At 51.5% G+C, this 27,049-nt stretch overlaps 2 protein-coding genes and 1 long non-coding RNA gene across 9 annotated transcripts in view; 2 read left to right on the top strand and 1 right to left on the bottom strand.

Moving 5' to 3' along the window:
• Positions 1 to 12,720, top strand: part of SIN3A (SIN3 transcription regulator family member A) — a 31,306-nt gene extending 18,586 nt beyond the window's left edge. For 4 of the 6 annotated variants that reach the window (XM_064722641.1, XM_064722640.1, XM_064722642.1 and 1 more), the window contains exons 10-21: positions 498 to 616; positions 2,074 to 2,284; positions 3,730 to 3,846; positions 4,543 to 4,781; positions 6,337 to 6,520; positions 6,690 to 7,263; positions 7,663 to 7,832; positions 8,840 to 9,013; positions 9,699 to 9,791; positions 10,124 to 10,218; positions 10,372 to 10,579; positions 11,859 to 12,720. In XM_064722641.1, coding sequence (XP_064578711.1) covers positions 498 to 616; positions 2,074 to 2,284; positions 3,730 to 3,846; positions 4,543 to 4,781; positions 6,337 to 6,520; positions 6,690 to 7,263; positions 7,663 to 7,832; positions 8,840 to 9,013; positions 9,699 to 9,791; positions 10,124 to 10,218; positions 10,372 to 10,579; positions 11,859 to 12,089 — 2,415 coding nt within the window. In that variant the 3' untranslated portion in view covers positions 12,090 to 12,720. The remainder of the gene's footprint in view (positions 1 to 497; positions 617 to 2,073; positions 2,285 to 3,729; positions 3,847 to 4,542; positions 4,782 to 6,336; positions 6,521 to 6,689; positions 7,264 to 7,662; positions 7,833 to 8,839; positions 9,014 to 9,698; positions 9,792 to 10,123; positions 10,219 to 10,371; positions 10,580 to 11,858) is intronic. The other 2 variants (XR_010441637.1, XR_010441636.1) reach the window with 2 other exon arrangements.
• A 472-nt stretch (positions 12,721 to 13,192) lies between these two features.
• LOC135452502 (uncharacterized) lies at positions 13,193 to 15,093 on the bottom strand. Its single transcript, XR_010441638.1, has 3 exons — positions 14,984 to 15,093; positions 14,507 to 14,632; positions 13,193 to 13,346 (listed from the first exon to the last, which is right to left on the bottom strand). It is a non-coding gene; the product is annotated as an uncharacterized LOC135452502 (long non-coding RNA).
• Positions 15,094 to 15,152: 59 nt separating this feature from the next.
• MAN2C1 (mannosidase alpha class 2C member 1) lies at positions 15,153 to 26,781 on the top strand. Of its 2 annotated transcripts, XM_064722329.1 has the most exons (26): positions 15,153 to 15,251; positions 15,643 to 15,768; positions 16,277 to 16,400; positions 16,615 to 16,685; positions 16,830 to 17,007; positions 17,471 to 17,660; positions 18,003 to 18,109; positions 19,177 to 19,287; positions 19,611 to 19,703; positions 19,816 to 19,932; positions 20,364 to 20,459; positions 20,731 to 20,876; positions 21,287 to 21,410; positions 21,549 to 21,670; positions 22,161 to 22,246; positions 22,706 to 22,876; positions 23,490 to 23,572; positions 23,730 to 23,824; positions 23,947 to 24,051; positions 24,208 to 24,364; positions 24,675 to 24,818; positions 24,902 to 25,011; positions 25,559 to 25,638; positions 25,753 to 25,898; positions 26,047 to 26,150; positions 26,224 to 26,781. In XM_064722329.1, exons 1-26 carry the CDS (start codon positions 15,160 to 15,162, stop codon positions 26,339 to 26,341), a joined length of 3,096 nt encoding a protein of 1,031 aa, XP_064578399.1. In that variant the 5' UTR covers positions 15,153 to 15,159; the 3' UTR covers positions 26,342 to 26,781. The 2 variants fall into 2 exon arrangements, with proteins under 2 accessions (XP_064578399.1, XP_064578400.1); XM_064722330.1 differs by lacking the exons at positions 17,471 to 17,660; positions 18,003 to 18,109.
• The last annotated feature ends 268 nt before the right edge of the window (positions 26,782 to 27,049 follow it).

The raw sequence follows: 27,049 nt of genomic DNA, 5'->3' as shown, positions 1-27,049 counted from the left end.
GGGTTACAGAAGGAGGATTACAGAGGTCACAGAAGGAGGATTGTCTGTGACAATCCAAGCTGGAAGCAGGCAGAGGCTGGAGAGGTGTTACCCAGGCATGGGTCTCATATCCCCCACTCCCTGCTTGAAATACTCTCTGAAGTTTAAAAGCAGCCTAGGTGGGTTTGTGGTGCTGCAGTTGTAACTGATGTTGTCCATGATTCCAGTGCATTGTGATCCAGCTGTTAGAGGGTTCTCTGAAGGATTTAGTTCTTCACTTGCAGCTCCTTTCTTAGAGTAATGTCCCGGTGCTGACATTGCAGGGGATCCCAGCAATGGGTGGGGGTGGCTCCAGCAGTACCAGTTTGTCTGGCCCTGTGTACAGGGCGAGTTCTCTCTGTTCAGCTCAAAGATTTGTGTGCCTCGGTGGGAAACACAGTGTCAAACCCAGGTCTCCTGGACCTCCCCCTGCTGAGTGTGACCCTGACAGCTCCTCTTCTCTTGTCTCTCTGGCTCAGGTCCGCAAAGCTCTGCGCAGCACCGAGGCGTACGAGAACTTCCTGCGCTGCCTGGTCATCTTCAACCAGGAGGTGATCTCCAGGGCTGAGCTCGTGCAGCTGGTCTCCCCATTCCTGGGGTAAGTGCAGCCCCTCTCCTGGTCTGTTTCTCTTGTGGAGCCAGGGAAGAAACACCTTCATGGCCTTCTGCAGTGCCCTTTCCTGTTCCTTATCCCAGAGAGATTCCCAGCTGTGTCCTGACAGGCAGCGTGCAGGAGCAGCACAGGTGTTGCTTGCTGTGTGCCTTCCCTTTCCAGTAGGGCAAACAAAATTATTAGCAGCCTGTTTTATTGCAGTTTCTTGTTATGGAATCATTCTCAAATTATATCATTTGAGAAAAGATCAACTGTCTAATTACACAGGCAAACGTCCCCCGAAAAAAGCAGAGTGCTAATATAAGCTCACTAAAGTTTCCAAAAAGCAGCTGAATTCTGTCACAAAACTAAAAATGTTAAGGAACTCTGTACTTTAAATAGGAATTTACAACTTCCATGATTGTCAGCAGTGTACAGAACAGCTCTATTAATTGCTTAAAACCAACAGATATCGTCTCATCTACTTTGGGCAGCAGGATTTCAGTGTTTCTTTTACCTGGGCACTGAATTCCTGGTTCCAAGGGAGAAGGTAGTAGCAACATAAATTGGGTTCAGGACCCCAATTCTCAACTGTGCAGAGAAACTACCCTAAGGAGCTTCCACTCACTCTGTAGGTCCACGGGAATTAGCCAGGCATCAGCAGGATACCTGACTTTAGGTAAAAAAGGTGCAATATTTGACAGGAAAATTCTGTACTTTTCCCATCTACTGCCTGCGCTCCTAACTACAGGGAAAGATAAAATACAGGAGGGGTTTTATTCTGGAGTTGGACATTGTCTTTTGCAATTAATAACTAGTGATTCAGTTAGTAACAGGTTGAGTTCATCCTGTTGCTGGAGCTTTGCATGAAATAAGAGGATGTGAACAAATGCTGTATTTTAGACAAATTAATTTTTCAGGAAATTCTGCAAACAGGCAAACCTGGGCCTTGCAGGCAAAGGTTTCTCTGTGATTCATGCTGCTCTGTGAAGTCTGGTTGAAGCAATTGCTTGGCACTGAAACCTTTTGTGTAGTTACAGAATTGCCTTTGGGTTTCTTCTTGCTGCCTCTGGGAAGGAAAGGTCTGGTTTAAGGTTCAAACCATTGGCAAACAATGAAGAACCTGGCCTGAGTTCTGCACCAGGGTGGTTTGGGGACACCCAGATGTGGCTGTGCCACGAGTGCTGTCCCTGTAGCAAAAGCTTTGACAGCTGCTCCTTGCTGGTCACTAATCCTAAAGCACCTTAGCTGCACCAGGAGAGCAATCCTCACCTGATCTACAGCAGGTGCTTTTTTCCCAATTGTTCAGGCTCTGTGAGAGTGGGGTTGGGCAGAGAGGGTCATCTCACCAGATTGATAATTTAGAGGATTCTCTGTAGTAATCAATTCTAGCCTCAGCATCACAGCTCAGTGCTGTTTGCATTTTGTTTAGCTCATTTTTCACTTTATTCCTTTTATTTTAGGAAATTCCCAGAACTGTTCACTTGGTTTAAAAACTTCCTGGGATATAAGGAGTCTGTTCACATGGAGACGTATCCCAAGGAACGGGCTACTGAGGGGATTGCCATGGAGATTGACTATGCCTCCTGCAAGAGGCTGGGCTCCAGCTACAGAGCCTTGCCCAAGAGCTACCAGCAGCCCAAGTGCACGGGGAGGACTCCTCTGTGTAAAGAGGTAAGGCAGGGGCAGTGCACAGAGCAAGGCTCTTCCCAGCCTTTTTATAGCAGAACAGAGCAGGATGGGGGATTTTGTTTGTATCCCTGTGTTGGAAAGGTTCCTGAGGGTGGTGGGCATGGGGCTGGGGTCAGGCAGCTGCTTTCCCAGCACTGATGCATGCTGCTCCTGCAGCCAGGCATGTGTGGGCACACCATCCTGGCTCAGGATCCCCGCTGTGCGTGTGGCAGCCCCAGGGGAGCACAGCTCAGGAATTCCTGGTGGCACTCCCATAAACATCTGGATCACAGCCAGAAGTTATTGCACAGGCTGAGGTGTCAGTCTAGGAACTGGGTTATGCTGGGAGTTGTGGTACCCACGTGGCTGTGATGGTTGGCATCAGCTCTTCTGCAGAAGTTTGTGAAAGGTTTGCATAGAGTGTTGGGAGGCAGCTGGAGAAAAACCTACTGAATAGTTATGATGGTTAATTACTGACATACCTAATGCTCCTACATCTTGTTTATGATGTGCTGTGTGGTATGACCTGTGAAAGGAACATTAAGATTGCAAACTTAAGTAGGAGATGACAGAACTGGTTTTCTGTGTGATCTTAATGTGATCTCAGAGGTCCTTTACAAGGTAGTATGTAATTCAGGATTATTGCCACCTTTTTACCTAAATTCTCACTTAGTCTGCTTTCAGAGTTGTCTCTAGGCCAACTTTAAAAGAAAATCATGTTTTCTGTAGACAGATTCTCCCACGTATTCCCTCAGATGCATCCTTCTTTCTCCCTGAAATGCTGAATTTTTAATCCATGTCTTGACACGTCTCTCAAAAGCTTCTTGTGTGATGCAGTTACAAACTTTTCTCCTGTGAGAATCTAATGACTCAGTTGTTCAGGCTTTGAGTTTATGGAAACTGGATCTGGTTTTCAAGACTACCTGCCAAAATTATTGTTTCTATGCCTTTGGCCTCTTTGAGGTGGTTGTTGGGTTGTTTGTTTGTTTGCTTTTTCATGTTCTGCTCCTGTATTGAAAGCTGCAGGTGCTGAGCTGTTTTGTCAGGAAAGGTGATGCTGGGGTATGGTTTTATCCTTCCAATTAGCCTTATTTGGAGGCAGCAACTGTGTCCTGTCTAATAGTCAGGTCTGCTGTGGTGACCATACAGTGTTGATGGTGAATCACACATGGGGAAACCAGCTGGTTGCAGCTGACTAATCCAAAGTAGCAGAAAAAGCTCCTTTCACCTTTATTTTCCTCTTTTCCTCACAGCTCCAGCCTATGAATTTTTCAGACTGTCTGGCTGTTTGGGGTTGCCCTGTGAATGCTGGGCTTTGGAAGGCACACACACACTTTTTCCAGCTGGAAATTAGATTGCCCCATCAGAAGATTGCTCTTGAAGCTGGCCAGGTGTGATCCTCTTGAACACTGACCACAACTCTTGTTCTCTCTCTGCCTCCCTCAAAGGTTTTGAATGACACCTGGGTCTCTTTCCCATCCTGGTCTGAAGATTCCACATTTGTGAGCTCCAAGAAGACCCAATATGAAGAGCACATCTACAGGTGTGAGGACGAGCGTTTTGAGGTAAATTGCTTTTCCTTGGTTCATATCTCAGAAAGCTCTGTTCTGTGAACAGTTAATGAGTTTGATGTAATGATACCTTTAATTCTGCATCTTTTATTGTATCTGCCACCTGGTTTTTGGTATAAAAGCTTGTTTTCTCTTCATGCAAGAAGCAGTGGCTGCATAACCACTAAGCTGCCACACCTGCCCCTCACCTTTTGTGTGGAGAATTTAGTTCACCCTGCTCTACATGAAGTTGTTGAATGGACAAGCATGGAATTGCTGCATCTTTTCTTCCTGCCCACATAGTGCATGAGAACATGCATTCCCCTGTAATCATCTGCAAAGCAATATGTTCAGGATTTTAAATGACTGACATTTTGACTGGAAATGGAAGTTAGCTGGGCAATTACCTGAATCTGCACAGATTTGGCACGTCCTTTTGTAGAGTAACTGTCAATTGTGTTCTATTCCCAGCTGGAAGATGTAATTTCCGAACTGTATCATCCTGGTAGCCTTTAAATTCTTCCACAGTATTATTTAGGTAGCAGATGAAATGTAATTGGATTATTTTAGAGCAGCTGAACACCAAAGTGCTCGAGTACACCTTGTTAAACAGGCACAGCTTCTTGTTTCGTGTCACTTGAATGTTTGCCTCCGTCAAGTATCATGTTTTGTCTATTCAAACGCTACGGCTAATGGCACTGTTCTCTCCAGCTGGATGTTGTCTTGGAGACCAACCTGGCAACCATCCGCGTTCTGGAGGCAATCCAGAAGAAGCTGTCACGCTTGTCTGCGGAGGAGCAGGCCAAATTCCGGCTGGACAACACCCTGGGGGGCACCTCGGAGGTGATCCACCGCAAGGCTCTCCAGAGGATATACGCGGACAAGGCCGCGGACATCATCGATGGGCTGCGCAAGAACCCCTCTGTGGCTGTGCCCATCGTGCTGAAAAGGTACTGACTGCCCCAGCACCCTGCCCCAGGCTCCCCTCACAAGGGTGATGCACTCTGTGCCCTCCAAATTTATGGAAACGTGGCTGAGTGTGCCCTTTAAGGCTGTGAATTTGCCCCAAAAGGTGGTTGTGACTGTGTTCATAGGATTTCTTGGATGAGGGAAGAGATGAAGATCTGACTCCACGTTTCAGAAGTCTTGATTTATTATTTTATTATATATATTACATTAAAACTATACTAAAAGAATAGAAGAAAAGGATATAATCAGAAGGCTGGCTAAGAATAGAATTGGAAAGAATGATAACAAAAGCTTCTGTCTCGGACAGAGTGTCCAAGCCAGCTGGGTGTGATTGGCCATTAAGTAGAAACAACTCTATGAGACCAATCACAGATCCACCTGTGTTGCATTCCACAGCAGCAGATAACCATTGTTTACATTTTGTTCCTGAGGCCTCTCAGCTTCTCAGGAGGAAAAATCCTAAGGAAAGGGTTTTCCATAAAAATTGTCTGCAACAGGTTGTGGCTGCCCAACCCCTGGAAGTGTTCAAGGCCAGGCAGGGCTTGGAGCAACATGGTCCAGTGGGAAGTTTCCCTCTCCATGGCAGGGGTGGAACAGGATGATCTGTAAGGTCCCTTCTGAACCAAGCCATTCCACGATTCTACTTTTCTGTGAAACTAAAAAATTCATTTATATTCTGGACAGTTGGTGTATTCCATAATGATCACCTAGAGGGAATTGCCCTCCTGAAGCAAAATCCTTACAGCTCAGCTGGAAGGATATAGAGCTTTTGTTGTCTCCTCTTCAACTTTTTTCTTCCCTGGTGTCAGCACTGTGTGTAAGATAAGGGAACTGTTGTCCCAGGGCTAACTGTGATCCCTTTCCAAATCCTATGGGTGTGTGTGCCCAGATCCTGGTGTCTCTGCTATGCTCAGATTCCCAGTCCTGCTTCTGTTGTCAGCCTCCCCTTCCTTAGTTAAAAGGGAGTGGATGCTGCATCTCCTTGGGGAAGGTTGAGGGGATGTGTAAGCAGCACATGCTGGTTCATCTCTGTGGAGCTCTGGGTCCTGTGTTTTGGAGTTGTGGAGCTGGGCAGAGCAGCCTTCCCAGGATACCTGCAAGATCCCAGTTTCCCTGCCCTTCTTCAGCTGAATCAGGGGTGCTTTGCTTGGGATGCTGACTCAAGGTTCAGGGGTGCATTCCCAGGATACTCAGGTGTCCATGCTTTGTTCAGTTGTCCAAACTAACCTGCCCCTGTTTCACAGGTGGGGATTTCTGAGAGACCAGGGCCGTTTTTGCCTTCCCTGTCCCTTTATTCCTTCTCCTAGGGCTGCTTTGTTCCTGCATGGTTTTACCTAAATGTGAATGGAACCCAGAGTGGTTTCTCCAGAAGGGTGTGTCCAGGGGGCACCTCCTGGAAAGCTCCTTTCTGTGGGATCTTGGATCCATGCCCATTTCATTGGGAGTTCAGCTCTTGTCTACACTCACTAAGAACCACAAGCTGAGGTTTTTCTTATATGCTCACCTCTTAGCTCACCTTTGTTTTCTTGATCCAAGGTTAAAGATGAAAGAGGAGGAGTGGCGAGAAGCCCAGAGAGGATTTAATAAAGTCTGGCGAGAGCAGAATGAGAAGTATTACCTGAAATCCTTGGACCACCAGGGCATCAACTTCAAGCAGAATGATACCAAGGTCCTAAGGTCAAAGAGTCTCCTCAATGAGATTGAAAGCATCTATGATGAGGTGAGATGGTCACCAGCAGTTTCCTTCCCTCAAGCTTATGCACTTTGCTAGTGCAGTTTCAGTTCCTCTTCCTCGCAGCTTGATGAGGGAGGAAATCTGTTTCTAATAGGCTCTTGGGTGGTGGAGAAGGATTGTTTAGGCTGATTTTTATGCTGTTTCTCCTTTGTAGAGGCAAGAACAGGCTTCAGAAGACAATGCTGGAGTCCCCACAGGCCCACACCTCTCACTAGCCTATGAAGACAAGCAGATCCTGGAAGATGCTGCCTCTCTCATCATCCACCACGTGAAGCGGCAGACGGGAATCCAGAAAGAGGACAAGTACAAAATCAAGCAGATCATGTATCACTTCATTCCAGACCTGCTGTTTGCTCAGCGAGGTGAACTCTCAGATGTGGAGGAGGAAGAAGAAGAGGAAATGGATGTGGACGAAGCCACTGGGGCTGCAAAAAAGCACAACGGTGTTGGGGGCAGCCCTCCCAAAACCAAGCTGATGTTCAACAACACGACAGCCCAGAAGCTGCGGGGCATGGATGAGGTCTACAACCTTTTCTACGTGAACAGCAACTGGTACATCTTCATGAGGCTGCACCAGATCCTGTGCTTGCGGCTGCTGCGGATCTGCACCCAGGCCGAGCGGCAGATCGAGGAGGAGACGCGGGAACGGGAGTGGGAGAGGGAAGTGCTGGGCATAAAGCGAGACAAGAGCGACAGTCCTGCCATCCAGCTGCGACTCAAGGAGCCCAGTGAGTGACTTCTGCTGGGAGGCTGGGGGAAAATGGTGTTTCTGTTTGTAGTGTGCTGACAGGGTGTTTGGTGTCTTCAGGCGCGTGACAGCAGTGAGCCTTTAACATGGGCTCTCTTTTATTATCCCTGGGAAGATGGGGAGAACATAGGACTTGCACTAGCAGAAGGATAATAAGCAGCAGTTATTTCATTGTTGTACACTTGTGTATTCTCAATTCCCTAAGTAAAACCTTTCAGAAATAAATTGCTCATGGAGGAGGCTAGAGCTAGAAAGCCAAATGTTATGAAAATACCTGTAGCCTTAAAAGGTATGATTTTGTGTACAAAGATTTACGTCCATAAAGGACAAGTTTAAGTAACTCTTCAGCTTACATGGGTCCCTTTCTCTCCTGCTGCAGTGGACATCGATGTTGAGGATTATTACCCGGCCTTCCTGGACATGGTGCGCAACCTGCTGGACGGGAACATGGACTCGTCGCAGTACGAGGACTCGCTGCGCGAGATGTTCACCATCCACGCCTACATCGCCTTCACCATGGACAAGCTGATCCAGAGCATCGTCAGACAGGTGCCTGCAGCACGGCCTGGGGGCTGGGTGGGGCGGGGCAGGGACAGCAGGCATGTTGTTTGCTCCAGGCTGGCGTTGGAGGCAGTGTTGTATGCCCACATGGGGAATTTCAGCTAAATTCAGGGTATTTCTTCACCCAGCTCTCTGACCTTCATAGTAAAGAAGTGATAGAGAGTGATTTTTGATCTGTTTGAATTACTGAGAATATTCTCTACAAAGTTTTCCATGTGTTTTAGGATGTAAGTATTCAAAGCATGTCCAGTGCTAATCTTGCTTTAGCTTTGAAAAAAAAACCAAAGAAATTACATCTAAATAGTTCCTTTCCTTTCCATCAGTGCTGTAGGAGTGCATGCTTTTTCTAAAAACCTTTTGTCTCTTTTATCTGGCTGCTGGAGTAGCTCATTTTGGCTGTTAAACTCCAGTCTTTTTATTGGGTTGGTAGGAAGAATGCGTGAGCAAAGGAAAAATTCTTGTGCCTTTTTGTAGCATAAAGAACAAAAACAGACACAAGGGGCTGGAAGTGGAATAGCTTGAAAGGGCTTTTCTCTTTCAGAAGGGTAGAGCTGCTCTTCAGAAGCCCTTCAGTCCAGAGATTAACTGAATTCAGAAGACAGTTGGGAGACTTTTGATTTTTACACTTACACAAAATATGGATTTGATCTTAAACCTCCCACCCCTCTCCTCAGACACAGCAGCAGCCCCTTGGCGAGGAGAGGACACGCTGTGTCACGGAGCTCTGGCCCTTCCTCCCCTGCTGCTGATCAGAATGTTCTCTGTGTGTAGTTTTTCTCTGAGTACTTGTGCTTTGTCACCTGCTAATTTTTCTAAAGATCTTGTAAGCTTTTCACATAGCAGCAGAGATCATCTGCAAGTGGAAGAAGCTAAGGGATTTTTTTTTTTTTTTGCTTGAGCTCAATCCCATTGTCGCACCCTTACTTTATTCTATTCTGATGAGGGTGTAGCAGCCTCCCTGACAAACCCCTTGTCCCTGTTGCTCCTGTTTGCAGCTGCAGCACATTGTGAGCGATGAGATCTGTGTGCAGGTGACAGACCTGTACCTGTCAGAGAACAGCAACGGGGCCACCGGAGGGCTCCTGGCGTCCCAGTCCTCCCGCACGCTCCTGGAGGCCGCCTACCAGCGCAAAGCCGAGCAGCTCATGTCCGAGGAGAACTGCTTCAAGGTAAAGCCAGGCTCTGAAAGCAGTGCAAAACCAGCAGGAGCTGAGGGGGTGCCTTTGAAGAAGGGAGAGGCACTGGTGCTTTGAAAAAGAGCTTTGTTTAGGCACCCAAAAATGAAGAAAATTAACTCCGTCCCAGCCAAAACCAGCGCGCGTGCAGCCAGCTTTTAGAACAATGTAATGCTTCTGTAAGGGCCCCTCAGACATGAAGTTTCAAGGAGGAATCTATTTCCTGGAACAGCAGTGAATATCCCCTGTGCTTTACAGCAGCTTTGGGCTGTATCATACTGACTGCTTGGCTGCCCCTGCTTTGATTTGTCAGCTCAAACTCTCCTGTTTCTCTGGTGCCTCAGTTTTGTCGACTGTTGGGAGATCTGCCACTACTCACTGGGCATTAAATCACTGCTGCCTGCATACATTGCTAATAAACCTGTGCTAATCAAATCCATACTTCCTTTGCTGAAGAGGCAGGAAGTGGTCAGGCCCTTTCTGAGCCAGAGAAGTACTGTGGATAAAAGCCTGAGTGTATAATATCTCTTCCCGTGCCCACAAACTTACTTTGAGGGCCCAAGAAGCCCCCAAAACTGCCAACTTGCTTCATTGTCCCTTTGCCCCAGTGAGAAGTGAAGGTGTCTGTTTCTATTTCATACCTCCTCTTGCTGAAGTTCCTTCTGCTTTTTCTTTGTAGCTGATGTTCATTCAGAGCAGAGGTCAAGTTCAGTTAACCATTGAGCTGCTGGACACAGAAGAGGAAAACTCGGATGACCCTGTGGAAGCAGAGGTAAGGGCAGCTTGTCCAGAGAGCTGACTGTGATGGTCAGGGTTGAGTGTCCAGCTGAGTGGTGGCGTGGTCCGTTAGCACAAGACAAAGAAACATCAAGGATGTGCCAGAAAGCTTCCACTGATGTGAGCAGGCAAACCCTTCTTGGTTTATTTCATATTAGAAAATACTCAAAGCCACATAAAGAACCATTGTACCTGCCTTTTTGGGGATAAGATGCACAGAGCCTTCAGAAGGCATGTTGTGTTCTGACTTCCAGCTCAGCCTCCTCAAGCCCTGCAGTGGTTTGGTGGGAGGGCAGTGGCTGATGTGTGCTCTGTGCTTGCTTCCAGCGCTGGTCTGACTACGTGGAGCGGTACGTCAACTCCGACTCTACCTCCCCCGAGCTCCGCGAGCACCTGGCCCAGAAACCCGTCTTCCTGCCCAGGTGAGTGGCCAGCCTGTGCTGGGAAAGGCCCTTGGAGCTCCTCTCGTTCCACCCCTGCTATGTGCACACACCTCCCATAGACCCTGGCCTAAGCTGAGCTTACACCCAGGGGTGGGTGAGTGCTAATCCCAAGAGGGGTTCTCTGCTTTGCAGGAATCTGAGGCGGATCCGCAAGTGTCAGCGTGGTCGGGAGCAGCAGGAGAAGGAAGGGAAGGAGGGAAACAGTAAGAAGTCCATGGAGAACATAGAGAGCCTGGACAAGATGGAGTGTAAATTCAAGCTGAACTCCTATAAGATGGTGTACGTGATCAAATCAGAGGATTACATGTACAGGAGGACCGCGCTGCTGCGAGCTCAGCAGGTAGGAGCCAGCCAGAGAACGGGGTGGGCTGCTGGTGTTTCCTGGGACCCACGGGAAGGGAGGAGGCATTGCCTTTCCAGCTGTTTGGGAGGCTGTAAAGGTTTGGGTTTATCCAAAATGAAAACAGCCTGTGACTCCAGATGGGTGAAATTTAGGAGGATTGCACTGGAGGAAACTGATCTGGTCATCTGCATCCCTTGACACTCTTCTTTTCTCATCTTATGGGAATATTTCCATCCACTTCTGTCATGTACTTAGGTTTATAAAACAACTACTTACCATGTTTCTTGCTGATGAGATATAGGTAGTGTATAGAACTGTTTTATTTTCATTAGTTGTGAAGTAATTCTCTTAAACTTCACATCCACATCAGAAGAAAGCATTTTATTGCAGCATAGTGACTCTTTGAAATGCTGATACTGAGGATTTGGATTGAATTCCATCTATCTCATTCAACTGGCACAAACCTCAAGGAAATGTAAGCTTATAAGCAGAATACTGTGTGCCAGTGCTCTTCACAGAGAATCTGAGCATAAATTCTTGAAGTGTTAAATATGTAGTGTGCAGCTTAGCCCTTGGTTACTGGAATACACTGAGGGAGCTGTAGAAGCTACATTGGATTTTGGAAACAAATCTATTGGGTTTAGCAGTTAACACCCCAAAGCAGTTCAGTGTCTGGGAGAACAAACAAATAGTAAAATCTGTAAGTTTTAATTTGGAGGTTTAATTATATTGGCTGTTTTTAATTATGACTGTAGCCATGGCTTTATACCATCTGTCCTGCATTTAGCATTCCTTAGGCAGATGCTCTTACCCAAAAACCTGCACACTTCTTCCTCTCCTGATGTTTCTGTTAAGTCAGAGCTTCTTGAGCCTGTTAGATCTGGCCTGGGTCTTAATTCTCTGTAGCAATTGTGTCCCCAGTATGTGTAACACATGTTGAACTTGCTGTTTCCTGGGACTGTGGTGCTCTCAGGGGCTGGGGACAGACTCTGAGGGCTGGGAAGAGCAGGACTTGCCTGGTCCTGGGTGCTAGCAGAGAGTAATGCAGAAGGGACTCACTATATTTCTGAACTCATTTTACCATGTATTTGCTTGGAGAGGAGACTGGGGGAGCCTTCATCAGAGCTTTCCCTCTGTTGTTAGTGCAGTGCCTGCATTACAAATTCCCTGTGTGTTTGATCCCCTTGCCTGTGTCACCCAGTAGCCAGGCTTGGTGTTATGCTGCAGTTTGGGGGCCAGAGCTGCCTTTTCCTAACACCTCTCCCTGTCTCTGCAGTCCCACGAAAGGGTGAGCAAGCGGCTGCACCAGCGGTTCCAGGCCTGGGTGGACAAATGGACCAAGGAGCACGTGCCCCGCGAAATGGCAGCCGAGACAAACAAGTGGCTCATGGGTGAAGGCTTGGAGGGCTTGGTGCCCTGCACCACCACCTGTGACACAGAGACCCTGCACTTTGTCAGCATCAACAAGTACCGCGTCAAATACGGCACGATATTCAAGACACCCTAGGAGTGCCCCGGGGCGAGGAAGAGCCCGGGGGATGTGTGTGTGTGCGCGCAGCCAGGGAAGGAGGGAGATGCCTTTCTCCCCTCACTGTGCATCTCCGTCACATGGCCACTTGACTAGTGCGTGGCTGGTGCAGCCTGTCCCGCTGGGGACGTGGATCTCTGCCCGGGGCCGTGGGCTGCCGGCCCTTTGTGGGCAGGAAGGACCCTTCTCTGAACTGAGCCATCCCAGAGAAACACCACGAGCTCGTACACACCAGCAGCGTTGAGGCTTTGACTCCCCGGAGGCCCCGAGCGGCGAGGGAGGGGAACAGGATGCTCCTCACCACCGGCCCGCTGGGATGTGTCCCCAAAATCCCCAGGTGCCTGGACTGCTGGGATGTGTCCCCGAAGTCCCCAGGTGCCTGGACTGCTGGGATGTGTCCCCGAAGTCCCCAGGTGCCTGGACTGCTGGGATGTGTCCCCGAAGTCCCCAGGTCACCACCGGGTGGATTCCCCTCTCCCAGCGGGCTCCAGCACGGGGCTGGGGCAGCACAGCCCGGGTTCCTCTCGCTCCCTCCCCTCCCTCCCAGGCTGGACTCACCCTGTGCAGATCGGTCTGTCCTTTCTAGTGCCAGTGGAACTGTTTTATTTTTATTTTGGGTTTTTGGTTTTGTTTTTTGTTTTTGTTTTTTTTTTTTTGTACCTGCTTGTTTACTAGTCTCTCCTAGTGCCATGCACCAGCTTTTCACACACACGTACGTACACACACACAGCAGAGAACAACACGATTTTAACATGTTCCCCTCCTTTTTTGTAAATAAATGTACAAATTGTCAATTTTTTTGGTTTTTTTTTCTTTTTGTTTTGTTTTTTTTTTTTTTTAATTAAAGGAATTATGCTTGATGTGCTAGCATAACTGTACTAGCTTCTTGTGTACCATAGTACCAGGTGGCTTGAGAATTAGTACCGACAGACAGACCGATGGAGACATTTATTACACTTTTTACCAAAGGGAGTTATCATTGTAGTGCTTTTGTGTGGAAACTTTTTTCTCCTTTTTTTGTAAATAAAAAAAATAATGTCTTTGTTCTTAACTGGAGGAAGACACTCGCTCACCCACAGCCGTGTTCCTGGTCTGAGGCACTGTTGCAGCATGCTGGTTTTGGGGTGGGAGGGGTGAAGAGGGAGGTGTAATCCAACCCCTTTTCTAAGGCTGGCATGAGGAAACAGCAGAGGCAGCATGTGCACTTGGGGGTTAAACAACTGAGGTATAAGCAGCCTGAAAGAAATATAAATATAGAGTATATAATTTTAATTTTTTTTAATGTTTGGCTTTTTTCCTGGTGGGTAATTTTTATCCACCTTGTCTTCCAGCTCCAAGGATCTTCGCTTTTGGGAAGTGTTGCTGAGCAACTCAGCTGGGGCTGATTGTGCTGATGTATTTTTCCCTTTCTGTCTTGGAGAAAACATCATGGGAAATACCAAGCCAGTATTAGACAGAGCTGCTGTATGTGTGTGTGTGTGTGTGTGTGTGTGGGGGCAAGAGAAGGAGGAGGGACTGGGGAGGAGCTCAGTGCATTTCACTCCAGAAATCCACATATGGGATATTTTTTTTTAAGCAGAGAAATTTAACGCTGGCAGATATTTAAAACGCGGGGGAAGATTCTGAATTTTAAAATGAAGAAGTCAGCACAGACTTTGTAAGCCACGACAGCCACCACTGTACCATGTTTCCTCAAAAGGAGGTGGCTTTCCAAGCAATAATCCCTGGGACACACCGTGGGGAGACCTCTGCCTCTGGTGCTCCATCTGACACCCCAGCTCTGCTCCCAGCCTGTACAATAGCAGAGGTTTGCTTTTTTTCTAATTTTCTTTTTATTTCATCTTGCTTTTAGTAATGTGATTCTTGGCCCACAACCCATGTGGTTTCTATACCAATGTTGTAAACTTGACTGTAGAGCAGTATTTCCCTTAAAACATCAGGGCTGAGAATCGTGTACAGATTCTTCCCTCCCTCCTGATGATAATGACATTTTGGGGCGACTGGGAGGCAAACCAGGACATGGAGAGGAGGGTGCAGGATTGCTGAGGCTGAGGGACAGCAATGAGGGGAGTTCTGTCTTCTCCTCACCCAGGAAGTGCTCAGGGTGGGATAAAAATCTTTTCCCAAACTTGACAAGCAAACACATCACCCCTAGAAGTATCAGAGACACAACCATGGTCACAAGGAACTCTCAGCAGAAATGAGCAAAAAACTTGTCCTTTCCTTCATGGAATCTCCCTTAGGGCTTCTGAGCAGCCACCTCCAAGCACTCAGCAGGGAAGATCAACTCCTGCCTTCACCAGGGAGAGCTTCTGAGCACTCACCCACACAAACACCTCTGAGACACGAGCTCCGACCCCACCAGGGGCACAGCACCACCGAAACCTGCTACTCACGTGGGCCCGAAGGACTCTCCCACTTGCGCCGGCCCGAATTGCTGCGCCACAGCCTCCTGGTACGGGATGCGCCGCCGAGTCTGGAAGCAGGACAGCGATGCCGGGGGACAGCGATCCCCAAAAAGCCTGCGGTCCGAGACGGGCACATGAACAAGATCAGTCCCGCACGGACAAGCCCAGGGACAGAGAGCTTTCACAGCTCGGCTGAATCGCCCTGCCAGCACCCACAATCTCAATAATATTAACAGATGGCTGAGGAATAAAGGGCCTGGGCGGCCAGGGGAGGGCAGGGGGCTGCGGGGCTGTGCCGTGGAGCCCCGGGACAGCGCTCCGTGCCCACTAAGGAGAGTGTGTGTGTGAGATTCGTCCCTTCAGCGTGAGACCACTGAGCCCCCCGAGCCCCGCAGCCACGGCCGGCAGCGCCCGGGGCAGCGTCCCCACCCCGAGGGGACAAACGGAGCGCCCCCCGCCGCCCACCTGCCCCGCAGGTTGCAGTCGGTGAAGTAGGTGTCGGACAGGAACTTCTCCACCCGCTCCAGGGCCGTCCGCCGGTGCTTGATCGCGGCCATGGCAGCGGGCGGGGGCTCCGGGCGGGCTCTGGGTCTCGGCCGCGCCTGCGCCGCTCCGGGCGGGGCGGGGGCTCGGCCGCTGCCATGGCCGCGATCAAGCACCGGCGGACGGCCCTGGAGCGGGTGGAGAAGTTCCTGTCCGACACCTACTTCACCGACTGCAACCTGCGGGGCAGGTGGGCGGCGGGGGACTCTCCGGGACACGCCCGGGGCGCTCCGTTTGTCCCCTCGGGGTGGGGACGCTGCCCCGGGCGCTGCCGGCCGTGGCTGCGGGGCTCGGGGGGCTCAGTGGTCTCACGCTGAAGGGACGAATCTCACACACACACTCTCCTTAGTGGGCACGGAGCGCTGTCCCGGGGCTCCACGGCACAGCCCCGCAGCCCCCTGCCCTCCCCTGGCCGCCCAGGCCCTTTATTCCTCAGCCATCTGTTAATATTATTGAGGGTGGTGGGTGCTGGCAGGGCGATTCAGCCGAGCTGCGAAAGCTCTCCGTCCCTGGGCTTGTCCGTGCGGGACTGATCTTGTTCATGTGCCCGTCTCTGTTCATGTGCCCGTCTCGGACCGCAGGCTTTTTGGGGATCGCTGTCCCCCGGCATCGCTGTCCTGCTTCCAGACTCGGCGGCGCATCCCGTACCAGGAGGCTGTGGCGCAGCAATTCGGGCCGGCGCAAGTGGGAGAGTCCTTCGGGCCCACGTGAGTAGCAGGTTTCGGTGGTGCTGTGCCCCTGGTGGGGTCGGAGCTCGTGTCTCAGAGGTGTTTGTGTGGGTGAGTGCTCAGAAGCTCTCCCTGGTGAAGGCATGGATTGATCTTCCCTGCTGAGTGCTTGGAGGTGGCTGCTCAGAAGCCCCAAGGGAGATTCCATGAAGGAACTTACAAGTTTTTTGCTCATTTCTGCTGAGAGCTCCTTGTGACCGTGGTTGTGTCTCTGATACTTCTGGGGGGATGTGTTTGCTTGTCAAGTTTGGGAGGAGATTCTTATCCCAGCAGTGGGCAGACAAGATGCCACTGCCGGTTTCTCTGGGGTTCCAGAAAGGCACAGGTTAAATCAGGTGTGTGTATGGACAGGCAGCACCCTGTGTGTGAATCCCATCAAACTCGTGGGCTGTCCCCACTCTGGTTTTTCCGTGGAGGGCTCTGAGGGAGCGTGCTGTCCCTCGGGAGGTCACACAGTGGGCTGAGGTTGCTGCCTGCTCTCTTCCAGGTGGGAGACATGCTGGTTTAAGGTGGAGCTGAGCATCCCCCCGGCGTGGGCAGGGCGGGAAGTGCACTTCGTCTGGGAGAGCGACGGGGAGGGCATGGTGTGGCGAGATGCCCAGCCCGTCCAGGTATGGAGACACGGATCAGGGGTGTGCCAATGCCCTGCTGTGTACACAGGGTGACCTTTGGAATCCCTACCGTGGTTTGTGCAAGGCTCTGTTCCTGTGCCAGCAATTATCCCACAGTGTGTGGGACCAGCCCCTCTGGACTTTGGGGTATCTTATCATGCCCATCCAGCCTGCTGTCATGGACCGATGCTGAATGTGCCATCTCCCTGTGCAGGGATTGACCAAGGAAGGTGAGAAGACCAGCTACATCCTGACAAGAAGCCTGAAAGAGTCCGAGCCCCACAGGTGGGTGGTCAGGCATGCCAGAGCCCCCCACTGCTGGGAGACCTTGGTGTTGTTGGAAGCCAAGAGGCTGAGGACACACACACGTCCTTGTCTGTGTCCTGGTGCTTGTGACAGCTCCCTGATGGCTTCCTCGTGTCCCCACAGCCTGACACTGTATGTGGAGCTGGCCTGCAATGGGCTCTTTGGAGCTGGCAAGGGCAGCATGATCGCCCCTCCAGACCCAGACAGGAGGGTTACCCTGAGCAAGGCTGAGCTGGTTGTCTTCAACAGAGATGTCTATGAACTGCTGGTGGATCTGGAAATACTGCTGGACATGGCTCAGGTCTGGGAGCTCCTCTTCCCTTTTTCACCTTTTCCTCAGCTTCACTGCATCTTCTCCTGCTGCTGTTCTGTGGCCTGAGACCTTGGAGGAGAAAATGTTTGCTGCTTTAGCACAATTGACACTGTCTGGGCTTGATGATCCTTGTGGGTCCCTTCCAACTCAGGATATTCTAGAGTAGGAGAAAACTGAATTGAGAGAGGCCACAGGTGTTTTTTCATCCACTTTCTGCTCCAAAGCAGGATATGTTAACCATGGTCCCTTGGAACAGGCATATGTGGAACCTGGATTTGGAAGGCATGTGAGAAAAGGCCAAAGGCTGTGTTTGTGAAGCAGAGACATGGTGTTTACCTGTTATGACTGCCTGAGATAGGTGTTGAAAGAAGGTAGCAGGTTCTCCTGGAGGCAGGTAACATCTGAGCTGATGCAGTGGCCAGAGTCATGCTTTTATCCCTCTCAACCCCAGCTCCTCGGGGAGGAGAACCAGAGGAGTTTCCAGGCACTCTACACTGCCAACCAGATGGTCAACGTGTGTGATGTTACAGACCCCTCCACCTTCCCTGCTGCTCGTGACCTGGCTGCAGCCATCTTCAGCCAGAGGAACGGCGAGAGCCAGCACACCATCCATGCCATGGGACACTGCCACATTGACTCTGGTGAGAGCAGCAGCGCTCCCTCTCCTCTCACTGGAGGCCAGGGTGTGCTGCCCAAGGGGGGATCAGGCTGCCCTTGGGCTCCAGGCACACCTTGAGAGGACGGAATGGGCTCTCTGTGCTGCCACACTGCTGGTTTGTCCCTGGGGCAGTGAGGAGTGTGGGTCTGGCTGGCTGTGCCCTTTGGAGCACTGATGGTTCTGGGATGAGGGATGAATTACAGCTGCTGTCTTCCACCTGCTGGGCTTCAGCCCTCGATTTCCCATCCCAGGAGGGGTTTCAGAGAGGCTCCAGCTCCGTGAGGAGCTTGTGTTAGGTGATAACCATGGCTGCCTGTCCCTGCAGCCTGGCTGTGGCCCTATGAGGAGACCATCCGTAAGTGCGCCCGGAGCTGGGTCACCGTGGTGCATCTGATGGAGCACAATCCAGAGCTCACCTTTGCCTGCTCCCAGGTGAGGGATCTCCCTCTGGACACCTCTCCTCTGCTCCTGGCATGTTGCTTCTCCAGCAAAGGAGATGGGGGGATGTAACTGGGTCGAGGCTGTGTGGGGTCTGGGCTCTTCAAGGAGGCAAGGGCAGTTGTTAGTGGATATAAAGTTGTTTATTGCATGAATACATCAGTCTTGAAGGCAGAGAGTTCAAGGTGTTAAAATTCTATGCTAAAGTATTAAAATCCATGCTAAAAGCTTTCTGGCATAGTGTCTCAGGCAAGAGCTGCAGCTGCAACAGCTGCTCTCTGGTGTAGTCTCAGGCTTCGTGCAGGAACAGCAGCAGCAGGGACCACGGCCTTCTACTTTCTTTCTTCTTTCTTTCTTCTTTCTTCTTCCTTCTTCTTTTCTTCTTTCTCCTTCTTCCTTTTCTTCTTCCTTCTTGTCTTCTTGTCTTCTTCTTCTTGTTCCTTTTAATACAGGGGGATTTTTATACACAAAACAAACAATCAGCTAAAAGCATGATTCTAAAACATTCTTTCTAAACCAATCTAAACTTAATTCTAATCTGCGAAAGTAGTATGAAAGTAGTGTCAGTTCTTACCTAAAAAACTATGTGTATAATATTATCTATTTACACAAATATACTATCTGTTTTCTTACTTAAAATTTACGTGTATGAGTTTATGTATTTACATGACTACTTCTATCTATTTACACGTATACCTCTGTCTGTTCTAGAGATGCAGTCAAAGTTCTGCTGTGTTTTTGATATGTCTGGAGCAAAATTACTGAACTTTAAACTGTGCCTTAGGGTTTTTACTAGCTAACACAGTTTCTTAGGGTACTTAAAATATATTTCTGCTTTCTTAAAAATGTAACTTACACTTGCACTTAAACCTACACTTCTGCTTCGTATCTATGTGGCTTGATATATCTTAATTTCTCTGAAGGCTTTAATTTAGCCCCTGCATTCGTGTGTCTCTCTGAGGAGCTCAGAGAGGCTTGCAATCCCACAAGTGACGAGCCAGAAGTGCTGCAGGGGGCAGGGCAGGCTGTGGGGAGCTGGGCTGACCCCTGTGCCCCGGCAGGCTCAGCAGTTCCAGTGGGTGCGGAGCTGCTACCCCGGGCTCTACGCGCGCATTCAGCACTTGGCGGCCAAGGGACAGTTCATCCCTGTGGGAGGCACCTGGGTGGAAATGGTGAGTAGCACGGTGAGCCTGGCTTGGCACACCCTCCTTGTGCCACCCTCTGGGACCAGGGGGGAGCAGAGCCTTTGCTGAGCCTGTCTGCTTGGTGGGGGTCTCCAGGCCTAGGAGCAGCAGCTGTCTGAAGCATCCAGCCTGGCAAGAGTACAATGCTCCCAAATCACTCCCTGAGAAAGGAGCTTTGGAATCCTTTTGTGTGTGCTCCTCCTTTTCCCCTCTGCTGAGCCCTGCTGAGGTTCTCCCCACAATCTGCCAGGTCAGGTGGGTGGGAATGGGGGTCTTTCATGATCCCTCCATCCTCCCTGTGCCTTCCCCAGGATGGGAACCTGCCCAGCGGGGAGTCCATGGTGAGGCAGTTTCTCCAGGGCCAGAGATTCTTCCAGGAGCAGTTTGGCCGGATCTGCACGGAGGTACTTGTTCTTTTCCATCACGCCCTCCTCACCCACCGTGTCCTTGCAGCCCTTGCTCTTTGTGGGGCTGGGCTGACCTGTGTGTGTCTCTCCCTGTGCTCCTGTGCCCCAGTTCTGGCTGCCGGACACGTTTGGGTACTCGGCCCAGCTGCCCCAGCTGATGCGTGGCTCTGGGATCCGCCGCTTCCTCACGCAGAAGCTCAGCTGGAACCTGGTGAACTCCTTCCCGGTGAGCTCTGCTGCCTTCTCCTCAGGGGATGGACACTGTGGGTGCTGGGGTCTTCAGCAGGGCTGGACCTGTTGGTTCCACAGCTCCTCAGTTGAGCTAACACAGGCTCTGCTTCCAGGAGCCGCTAGGTTGTGGTGGCAGGGATGTCCTGTCAGGCTTCAGGAGAGAGGAAGGACGTGATTAGAGATGTCTAATCTCTAATCCAGCCAGGCCCCTGGCCTAGATATTCCTTCTGCTTCCAGATGGGAAGCTGTGAGGTCCAACAGATAGCAAATCCAGCCCCTGCCCTGGTGGCATTGCCTGTTCTTGTCCTCTCCTTGCACTGATCCATCAGGGCATCCTGCACCTCTCTGGAGAGAAAGTGAAGTTTGGACCCTGAAGAGGCTCTGACGTGCCCCTGTGCACCACATTTTCCTTTCTCTCCCCTCCAGCACCACACCTTTTTCTGGGAAGGCATTGACGGTTCCCAGGTCCTGACCCATTTCCCCCCTGGTGACTCCTATGGGATGCAGGGGCGAGTGGCAGAGGTGAGTGAGGTGCCAGACCTGCATGAGAAGGGCAGTGCCAGCCCCCTGAGGGGCTCTGGGAGAGGGGAGGGGAGCAGGATACCTGCCAGCATTGTTGGACAAAGGCTGTTGGGGTGCCTGATGTGCCCGTGCCTGATTTAGGCACTTTGGGCTGGGGAAGAAGAGCAAAACTGGGCTTTGCACCCTAAAGACTGACCTGGCTTTCTTGTATGGAGCTGTGGGAGCTGGGGCTGGGTGCCAGGGGATTGCAACCACCCAAAAATCCCTCCAGGTGCTGAAAACAGTGAAGAACAACAAGGACAAAGGCCGTGTGAACCACAGCGCTTTCCTCTTTGGCTTTGGGGATGGAGGAGGGGGCCCCACGCAGAAGATGCTGGACAGGATGAAGAGAATGAGAGACACAGATGGGCTGCCCAGGTGAGAGGAGAGCTCCCACCCTCTCTCCTGGCAGGGGCATTTGCTTTGAGCCAGGTCTGGCCTTCAGCAGTGCCAAAAGAAAGGGAGAAGGGCAGGGAGATGGGCAAGCAGAAGGCTGGGAAGGATTCTCAGGGCATGGAATCTCTCCATCATCAAGAGCTGTAGGAACAGGTCCACAGGGCAGCCATGGCCTGCTTGTGAGCCCTCAGGAGAGCTGTGGGGTGAAGGGCCAGCACAGCAGCTGTGCCTGGGGAATGTCAAAGGAGAGGGGTAGGAGAAGGGAGAGGGGAATACTTTGTATGGTTGTGCTGCAGATTTTGAGGCCTGACACCTTTCCAATCCCAGATGCACCCTTAGCCATGTCACAGGCTTCTCCCCAGCTCATCACTGTCTGTGTGTCTGTCCCACAGGGTACAGATCTCCACTCCTGACCAGCTCTTTTCTGTCTTGGAGAAGGAATCATCCCAGCTGTGCACCTGGGTGGGAGAGCTCTTCCTCGAGCTGCACAATGGCACCTACACCACGCAGGCCCAGGTGAGGGTCCCGTCCCAGGCAAGGGGGCCAAGCACACTCATAAAACCTGCAAGCAGCCAGCCCTGCTGCCCTGGAGCTGGTGTGAGAGATCCATCCCAGCTGCCCATCTCCTGAGCATCTCCCTTCTGTCCTTACCAGATAAAGAAGGGGAATCGGGAGTGCGAGCGGATTCTGCATGACGTGGAAGTGCTCAGCAGCCTGGCTGCGGCTCAGGACTCAGCGTTCCAGTACCCTGCCAGCCAGCTCCAGCAGCTCTGGAGGTGAGGGAGCACTGCTGGTGCTGGGGCAGAGCTCAGTGCTGAGCTCTGTGTGTGTGCACAGCCCCTGCCATAAACTTTCCTACCTGGGAAGAATTTGCTGCTCTGCTTGATTCTCCTGCTGAAAGATAGCTCCAAACCCTCACTGCTCTGCTGTCTGGAAGCTTCATTTCCTACCAAAGCTTCTTCCTCCCCCATTCTGGCTTGTTTGAGCTTGTGCAACAAGGTATCTCATAGCCCTGAGGGGTAAAAACAAATAGCTCTTACTGCCCCTGGTTGTGGTTTACTGACAGCTGACAGGCCCTAACAGGAAGGGATGCTGTGGAAAAAATCCTTTTCTCTCAAGTGCTGGGTAATGGGGGAATAAGGAACAGTTGTTAAGTTTTTCTGTCTTGCAAACAGGGCTCTTGTTTGAGAGAAGAGCTTGTTCTAAGCCAGCACAAATCCGGTGTTCTCTGCCACTTTCTTCCCTGGTTTCTGCTCTCTGTGTTAGGTTACTGCTGCTCAACCAGTTCCACGATGTCCTGCCAGGCAGCTGCATCCAGCTGGTGGTTGAGGATGCCCTGCAATACTACACAGGTGAGCAGGGAGTTTGGCTGGGAGGGCGCTCACCTGTGGCAGCAGCTCCTGCCTGGTGGGGCTGGGGAGGCTCCAGCCCTGGGCTGCCAGGGCCAGCTCAGCAGGCATGTCTGAAATGGTGTTAGATTAGCAGCCAAGGGATTGGGAACCATCCCAATTTATTGGCTTTTCTGCTTGCTGCTGGCATGCCGGGATAGGCTCCCAGCAAGGTTTGTTTCTGCCTGCCCAGGGGTGCTTGCAGGAGCTTCAGTAACCAGAATTTTCCAGCCGAGCTGGCACAGCTCATTGTAATCTTGTAACAACAAAGTTCGGAATAATTATACACTTGAATCGCTAATAGATAATAATAGTTAATGATAATTAGCAATTGTAGCTTGGAAGGAGATGAAGTGTGTGTACATTTGCACGGGGAGTGCCAGAAGCTCTCTCAGAGCCAACTCAGGCCCTTCTGTTGCCCAGAGATCCGCAGGGCTGGTGCTCAGCTGCAGGAGGAGGCTGTGCAGGTCCTGTGCAGGCATCTGCTGCAGCCCCAGGCCTGCAGCACCCACAGCTCCCTCGTGTTGAACACCTTGGCCTGGGAACGCACTGAGGTGATCGCCAGCCCTGGACCAGATGGAACAGAGACTTTGGGTATGTCTGACCTGGAGTTCCTAACAGGGAAATGCTCTGCCTTATTGATTGTTCAATTTGTTCTTTGGACAACTTGAAAGGGGATGAAGTGCTCTGAATATGCATGAGGAGGAGGAGGGTATGGGAGGAGGCGGTAGATCTGACCTGACAGCAGTAGGGCAGCAGTGGTGTCACTTAGGGTTCAGTCTGGGGCGAGTGTTGGAGCAGAACTGTCACAGATATCTTCTATGGAAAATCCCTTCCTTAGGATTTTTCCTCCTGAGAAGCTGAGAGGCCTCAGGAACAAAATGTAAACATTGATTATCTGCTGCTGTGGAATGCAACAGGTGCATCTGATTGCCCCATGTTGGATGTTTGTAATTAATGGCCAATCACACCCAGCTGGCTTGGACAGAGAGCCAAGCCACAAACCTTTCTTATCATTCCTTCTTATTCTATTCTTAGCCAGCCTTCTGAGGAAATCCTTTCTTCCATTCTTTTAGTATAGTTTTAATGTAATATATATCATAAAATAATAAATCAAGCCTTCTGAAACATGGAGTCAGATCCTCATCTCTTTCCTCAGCCTGAGACCCCTGTGAACACGGTCACACAGAACCTCTTTTCTTTCCAGCTCTGGTGACAGTCCCCAGCATGGGCTGTGCCCTGGTGCAGGACCCATTTGAGCCTCCTCAGCCTGTGGCAGTGAGGAAACAGGTAAGCACAAGGCAGATTTCCTCAGGTTCCCCACATCAGAGGTTGTTTGAGGAGAAATCAGGGTTAGGGTTGAAAGGAGGAGAAATCTATGTTAAATTTGCATTGGAGGCACAGCTCCCACAGGGTGTGTGACACCTGTTTCTGGCCTTTTCCCAAGGAGGATGGCTCCATTACCATGGAGAATGGGGTCATTGCTGTCTGCCTGGACACCATGGGGCGCCTGACCTCGCTTCAGCTGCTGGACTCAGGGAGGTCTGTGTCACCCAGTTCCCGGCCCTGAGCTCCTCAAACCTCTCCCAGGACTTCTCACTGTGCTCCTTTCTCCACTGCCAGTCCTTTTGATGCTGCTGTTCCCCTGTTCCACTTTCTTTCAGAGAGTCAATCCCAGATGGCTGCTATGCCAACCAGTTTGCACTCTTTGATGATGTTCCCCTCTACTGGGATGCCTGGGATGTGATGGATTATCACCTGCAAACCAGGTAGAGGAGCAGTGCATGCAGCACTTGGATTTTGGGTTTGCCCTGAGATTCCTGCCTCCCTGTCGGTCCTAGCTGTGAGAGAGAAGTGAGTGCCTGCTGCATTGGGATTTGGATCTACCAGGCTGACACTATCTCTGCCTTCCTTCCTCTCTCTAGGAAGCCAGTGACCACACTGCTGCAGCCTCTGGAAATCACCCTGGCTGGGGGCTTGCGGGGAAGTGTGAGCTTCTCCCTGCAGGTGGGGAAAAGCAGCACCTTAACCCAGGAGATCATCCTGGATGCCACGTGCCCCTACCTCCGCTTCCTGACCCAGGTTTGGCCCGTGGCTGCTGTGTGACACTGACACCCTGTGCAGCTGGGAGCTGGGGAGCTGCACCTTGGGCCTGGATTATATCCCCCCTCCCTGTATTCTTTCCCTGGAGTCCCCTGCTAGAGCAAGCAGCCCAAGGCTGGGGTCCCAAGGGCCAGGGGTGGAGGTGGGACCCACCAGTTGATCCGTGTTGAGACTCTGGTGTGTTTTTGTTGCAGCTGGCGTGCACTGGCTGCTGCACACCAGGACGTGAGAGATGCAGTGTGTGCCTGTCAGTCCCCCATGGTGACAATCCTTCTGCTGCCACGTTTAGGTGGAGTGGAAGGAGGCCCACAAGTTCCTGAAGGTGGAGTTCCCCGTGCAGGTGCGGAGCATGAACGCCACCTACGAGATCCAGTTTGGGCACCTGCAGCGGCCGACGCACTGGAACACGTCCTGGGACTGGGCTCGCTTCGAGGTGAGAGGGAGCTGCTCTGCTCCTGGGGCTGCTCCTGCTGCAGGCAGTGCCCTGTGTGCTGAACATCCCTTGTGCCTGCTCAGGTGTGGGCTCACAAGTGGCTGGATCTCTCTGAGCACGGCTTTGGGGTGGCTCTGCTGAATGACTGCAAGTATGGAGCATCGGCCCACAGGAACGTGCTCAGCCTCTCCCTGTGAGTGAGGGGTGGGTGGGTGGGGGGGCTGCTGGGGCACTCTGCCTTCTGAGGGGTCCCTTGGAAATCAAGGCAACACCTGCTCCTACATGACCTCAGTTATAGCAAGGAGATAGTCTGGTGGGTGGCTGTTCTCTGAGAATTTGGCTGACTTAAATTTTAGTCAGTTAGAACTAATTCCTGTGAACTGTGCTCAAAGATAATTGAGGAAAGATCAGACTCATATTTGTAGCAGGTAGCTTTTGTGTTGCTGACCAGGAAGGGAGGCTTGAGGAGAGGAAAGGAACAGGAGTGTCAATGTTATGGGTGCATACAAAGCTAAAACAAAATGCCTACTTCAGTTTGACTTAGTGAGCTGCAATTTTCATGGATGACACTCCAGTTTTTTAGCTTCTAGAGCTGTCCAGGGTCTGTTTGCTGTTGTGTGTTTGCTTCCACGTCAGGGCCCAGCTCGAGGTAGCACAGGAAGCAGCTGTCTTGTCACAGTGCTCTGGGTGACACTGGGTGCTGCCAAGGCACCGGTCTCACTAACCTCACCTCGCCTTAGGCTGAGAGCCCCCAAGTCCCCTGATGCCACGGCAGACATTGGGCACCACCAGTTCACCTACGCTGTGATGCCTCACCAGGGTGAGTGCCCCATGGGGACAGGCAGGGTGGCAGCTGCTCCAGAGAGCCTTGGGGTGAGTGTGCCCCTGGCTGTGTGTGCACAGACACTGACCACAGAGAGTTCTTGTGCTGCAGGCTCCTTCCAGGAGGCCGGTGTGATTCAGCAAGCCTACAACTTGAATTTCCCCCTCCACGTGGTGCCAGCCAGCCGTGCCCAGTGCCCAGCCTGGAGTGCCTTCTCTGTCAGCTCCCCTGCCGTCGTGCTGGAGGCTGTCAAGCAGGCAGGTGCTGGGGACAGGAGGGGAGGCAGAGCTGTTGTTGAGCAGGGTTTGCTCTTTGGTGGTCAGGCTCAGCTGGGCACAGCAGCCTGTGCTGGAGGGGCTGTGCCTGTCTCATCTGTCTGATCTCATGTGTCTGGACTCCCCCAAGGCTGAGGACAGGCCTGAGGCTGTGGTGGTTCGTCTCTACGAGGCCCACGGCAGCACAGTCACCGCCTGGCTCCAGACCCCCTTCCCCGTGAAGGAGGCGATGCTGTGAGTGCAGGCAGGAGGGCGGGGGGTGGGTGGGGATGGAGATCAGTCCTTCAGCCTTGTGCTTTGTCCCCAGCTGTGACCTCCTGGAGCGTCCCCTGGCGCAGGGCCGCCTGCCCCTGGAGCAGCAGGGCTTGAGGCTTTCCTTCACACCCTTCCGTGTGCTCTCCGTGCTCCTGGTCTGGAGCCACTGACCCCAAACATCGTCCCTTGCTGGGGCTGCAGCACTTGGACCAGCCCTGGGAGCTCAAATCACAGGCTGAGCTGTTCCCCGTGCCAAGAGCTGTGCAAGGCAGCAGCTCCAGGGCAGGGCACTGCCCCTCTGTCCTGCACCCAAGTGTCAGAAAGCAGGAATTGAACAACCCTGCTCCTCAGGGAAGGAGGGCAGCTGCCCACTGCCCGACCAGGGTGGGTGGTCTTGAGTTCTGAGCTCATTTAAGTGTGGACAAAGATGCAGACGGGCTGGTGGCCCCTGCTTCTGCTGTAGAGGTTTGGGGACCAGCAGCTTCTACAGTGACTCCTGTGTCACAGCCTTCATCTTGTCCAGCAGTGTGTAAAAACAAACTCCACTCCTTCCCTTCTCCCCCTGCCTGCCCTTTGCACTGCCCTTGCAGAAGAGGAAACAAAAAAATAATCAAGAGAATTACATAAAAAACAAGCTGCAGCCTGTTTTATTAACCTGTTTCCAGGTAACTGCACTGACCTGCCTCCTCCCAGGTGTTTGCTGTAGTTGCTCTTTTAGTGTCTGCCTGAGCAGGACCTCACACCTGGCACTGGGGAGTAAGAACTTACCTTTATTTTGGGGGGATGAGGTGGAGGGGAAGCCTGCTCCAGCCCCTGTGGAGAAGAGGCTGGGCACAGAGGGATTTATCCTTTGCATGAAAAGGCGTGCACAGTGATTT

The sequence above is a fragment of the Zonotrichia leucophrys genome, chromosome 10 (genome assembly GCF_028769735.1).
Source record: "Zonotrichia leucophrys gambelii isolate GWCS_2022_RI chromosome 10, RI_Zleu_2.0, whole genome shotgun sequence".
Lineage (NCBI taxonomy): Eukaryota > Metazoa > Chordata > Aves > Passeriformes > Passerellidae > Zonotrichia > Zonotrichia leucophrys.
The sequence above is the reverse complement of the archived record's forward strand: the minus strand, read 5'-3'. Positions and strand labels throughout refer to the sequence as shown.

Bases quoted from the DNA above. Each gene is read 5' to 3' on its own strand.
- MAN2C1 (XM_064722329.1), top strand. From the start codon at position 15,160: ATGGCCGCGATCAAGCACCGGCGGACGGCCCTGGAGCGGGTGGAGAAG. The intron at 19,933-20,363 runs GTGAGCTCTGCT...TCTCCCCTCCAG, and splicing joins ACCTGGTGAACTCCTTCCCG to CACCACACCTTTTTCTGGGA. The intron at 23,573-23,729 runs GTAAGCACAAGG...CCTTTTCCCAAG, and splicing joins CTGTGGCAGTGAGGAAACAG to GAGGATGGCTCCATTACCAT.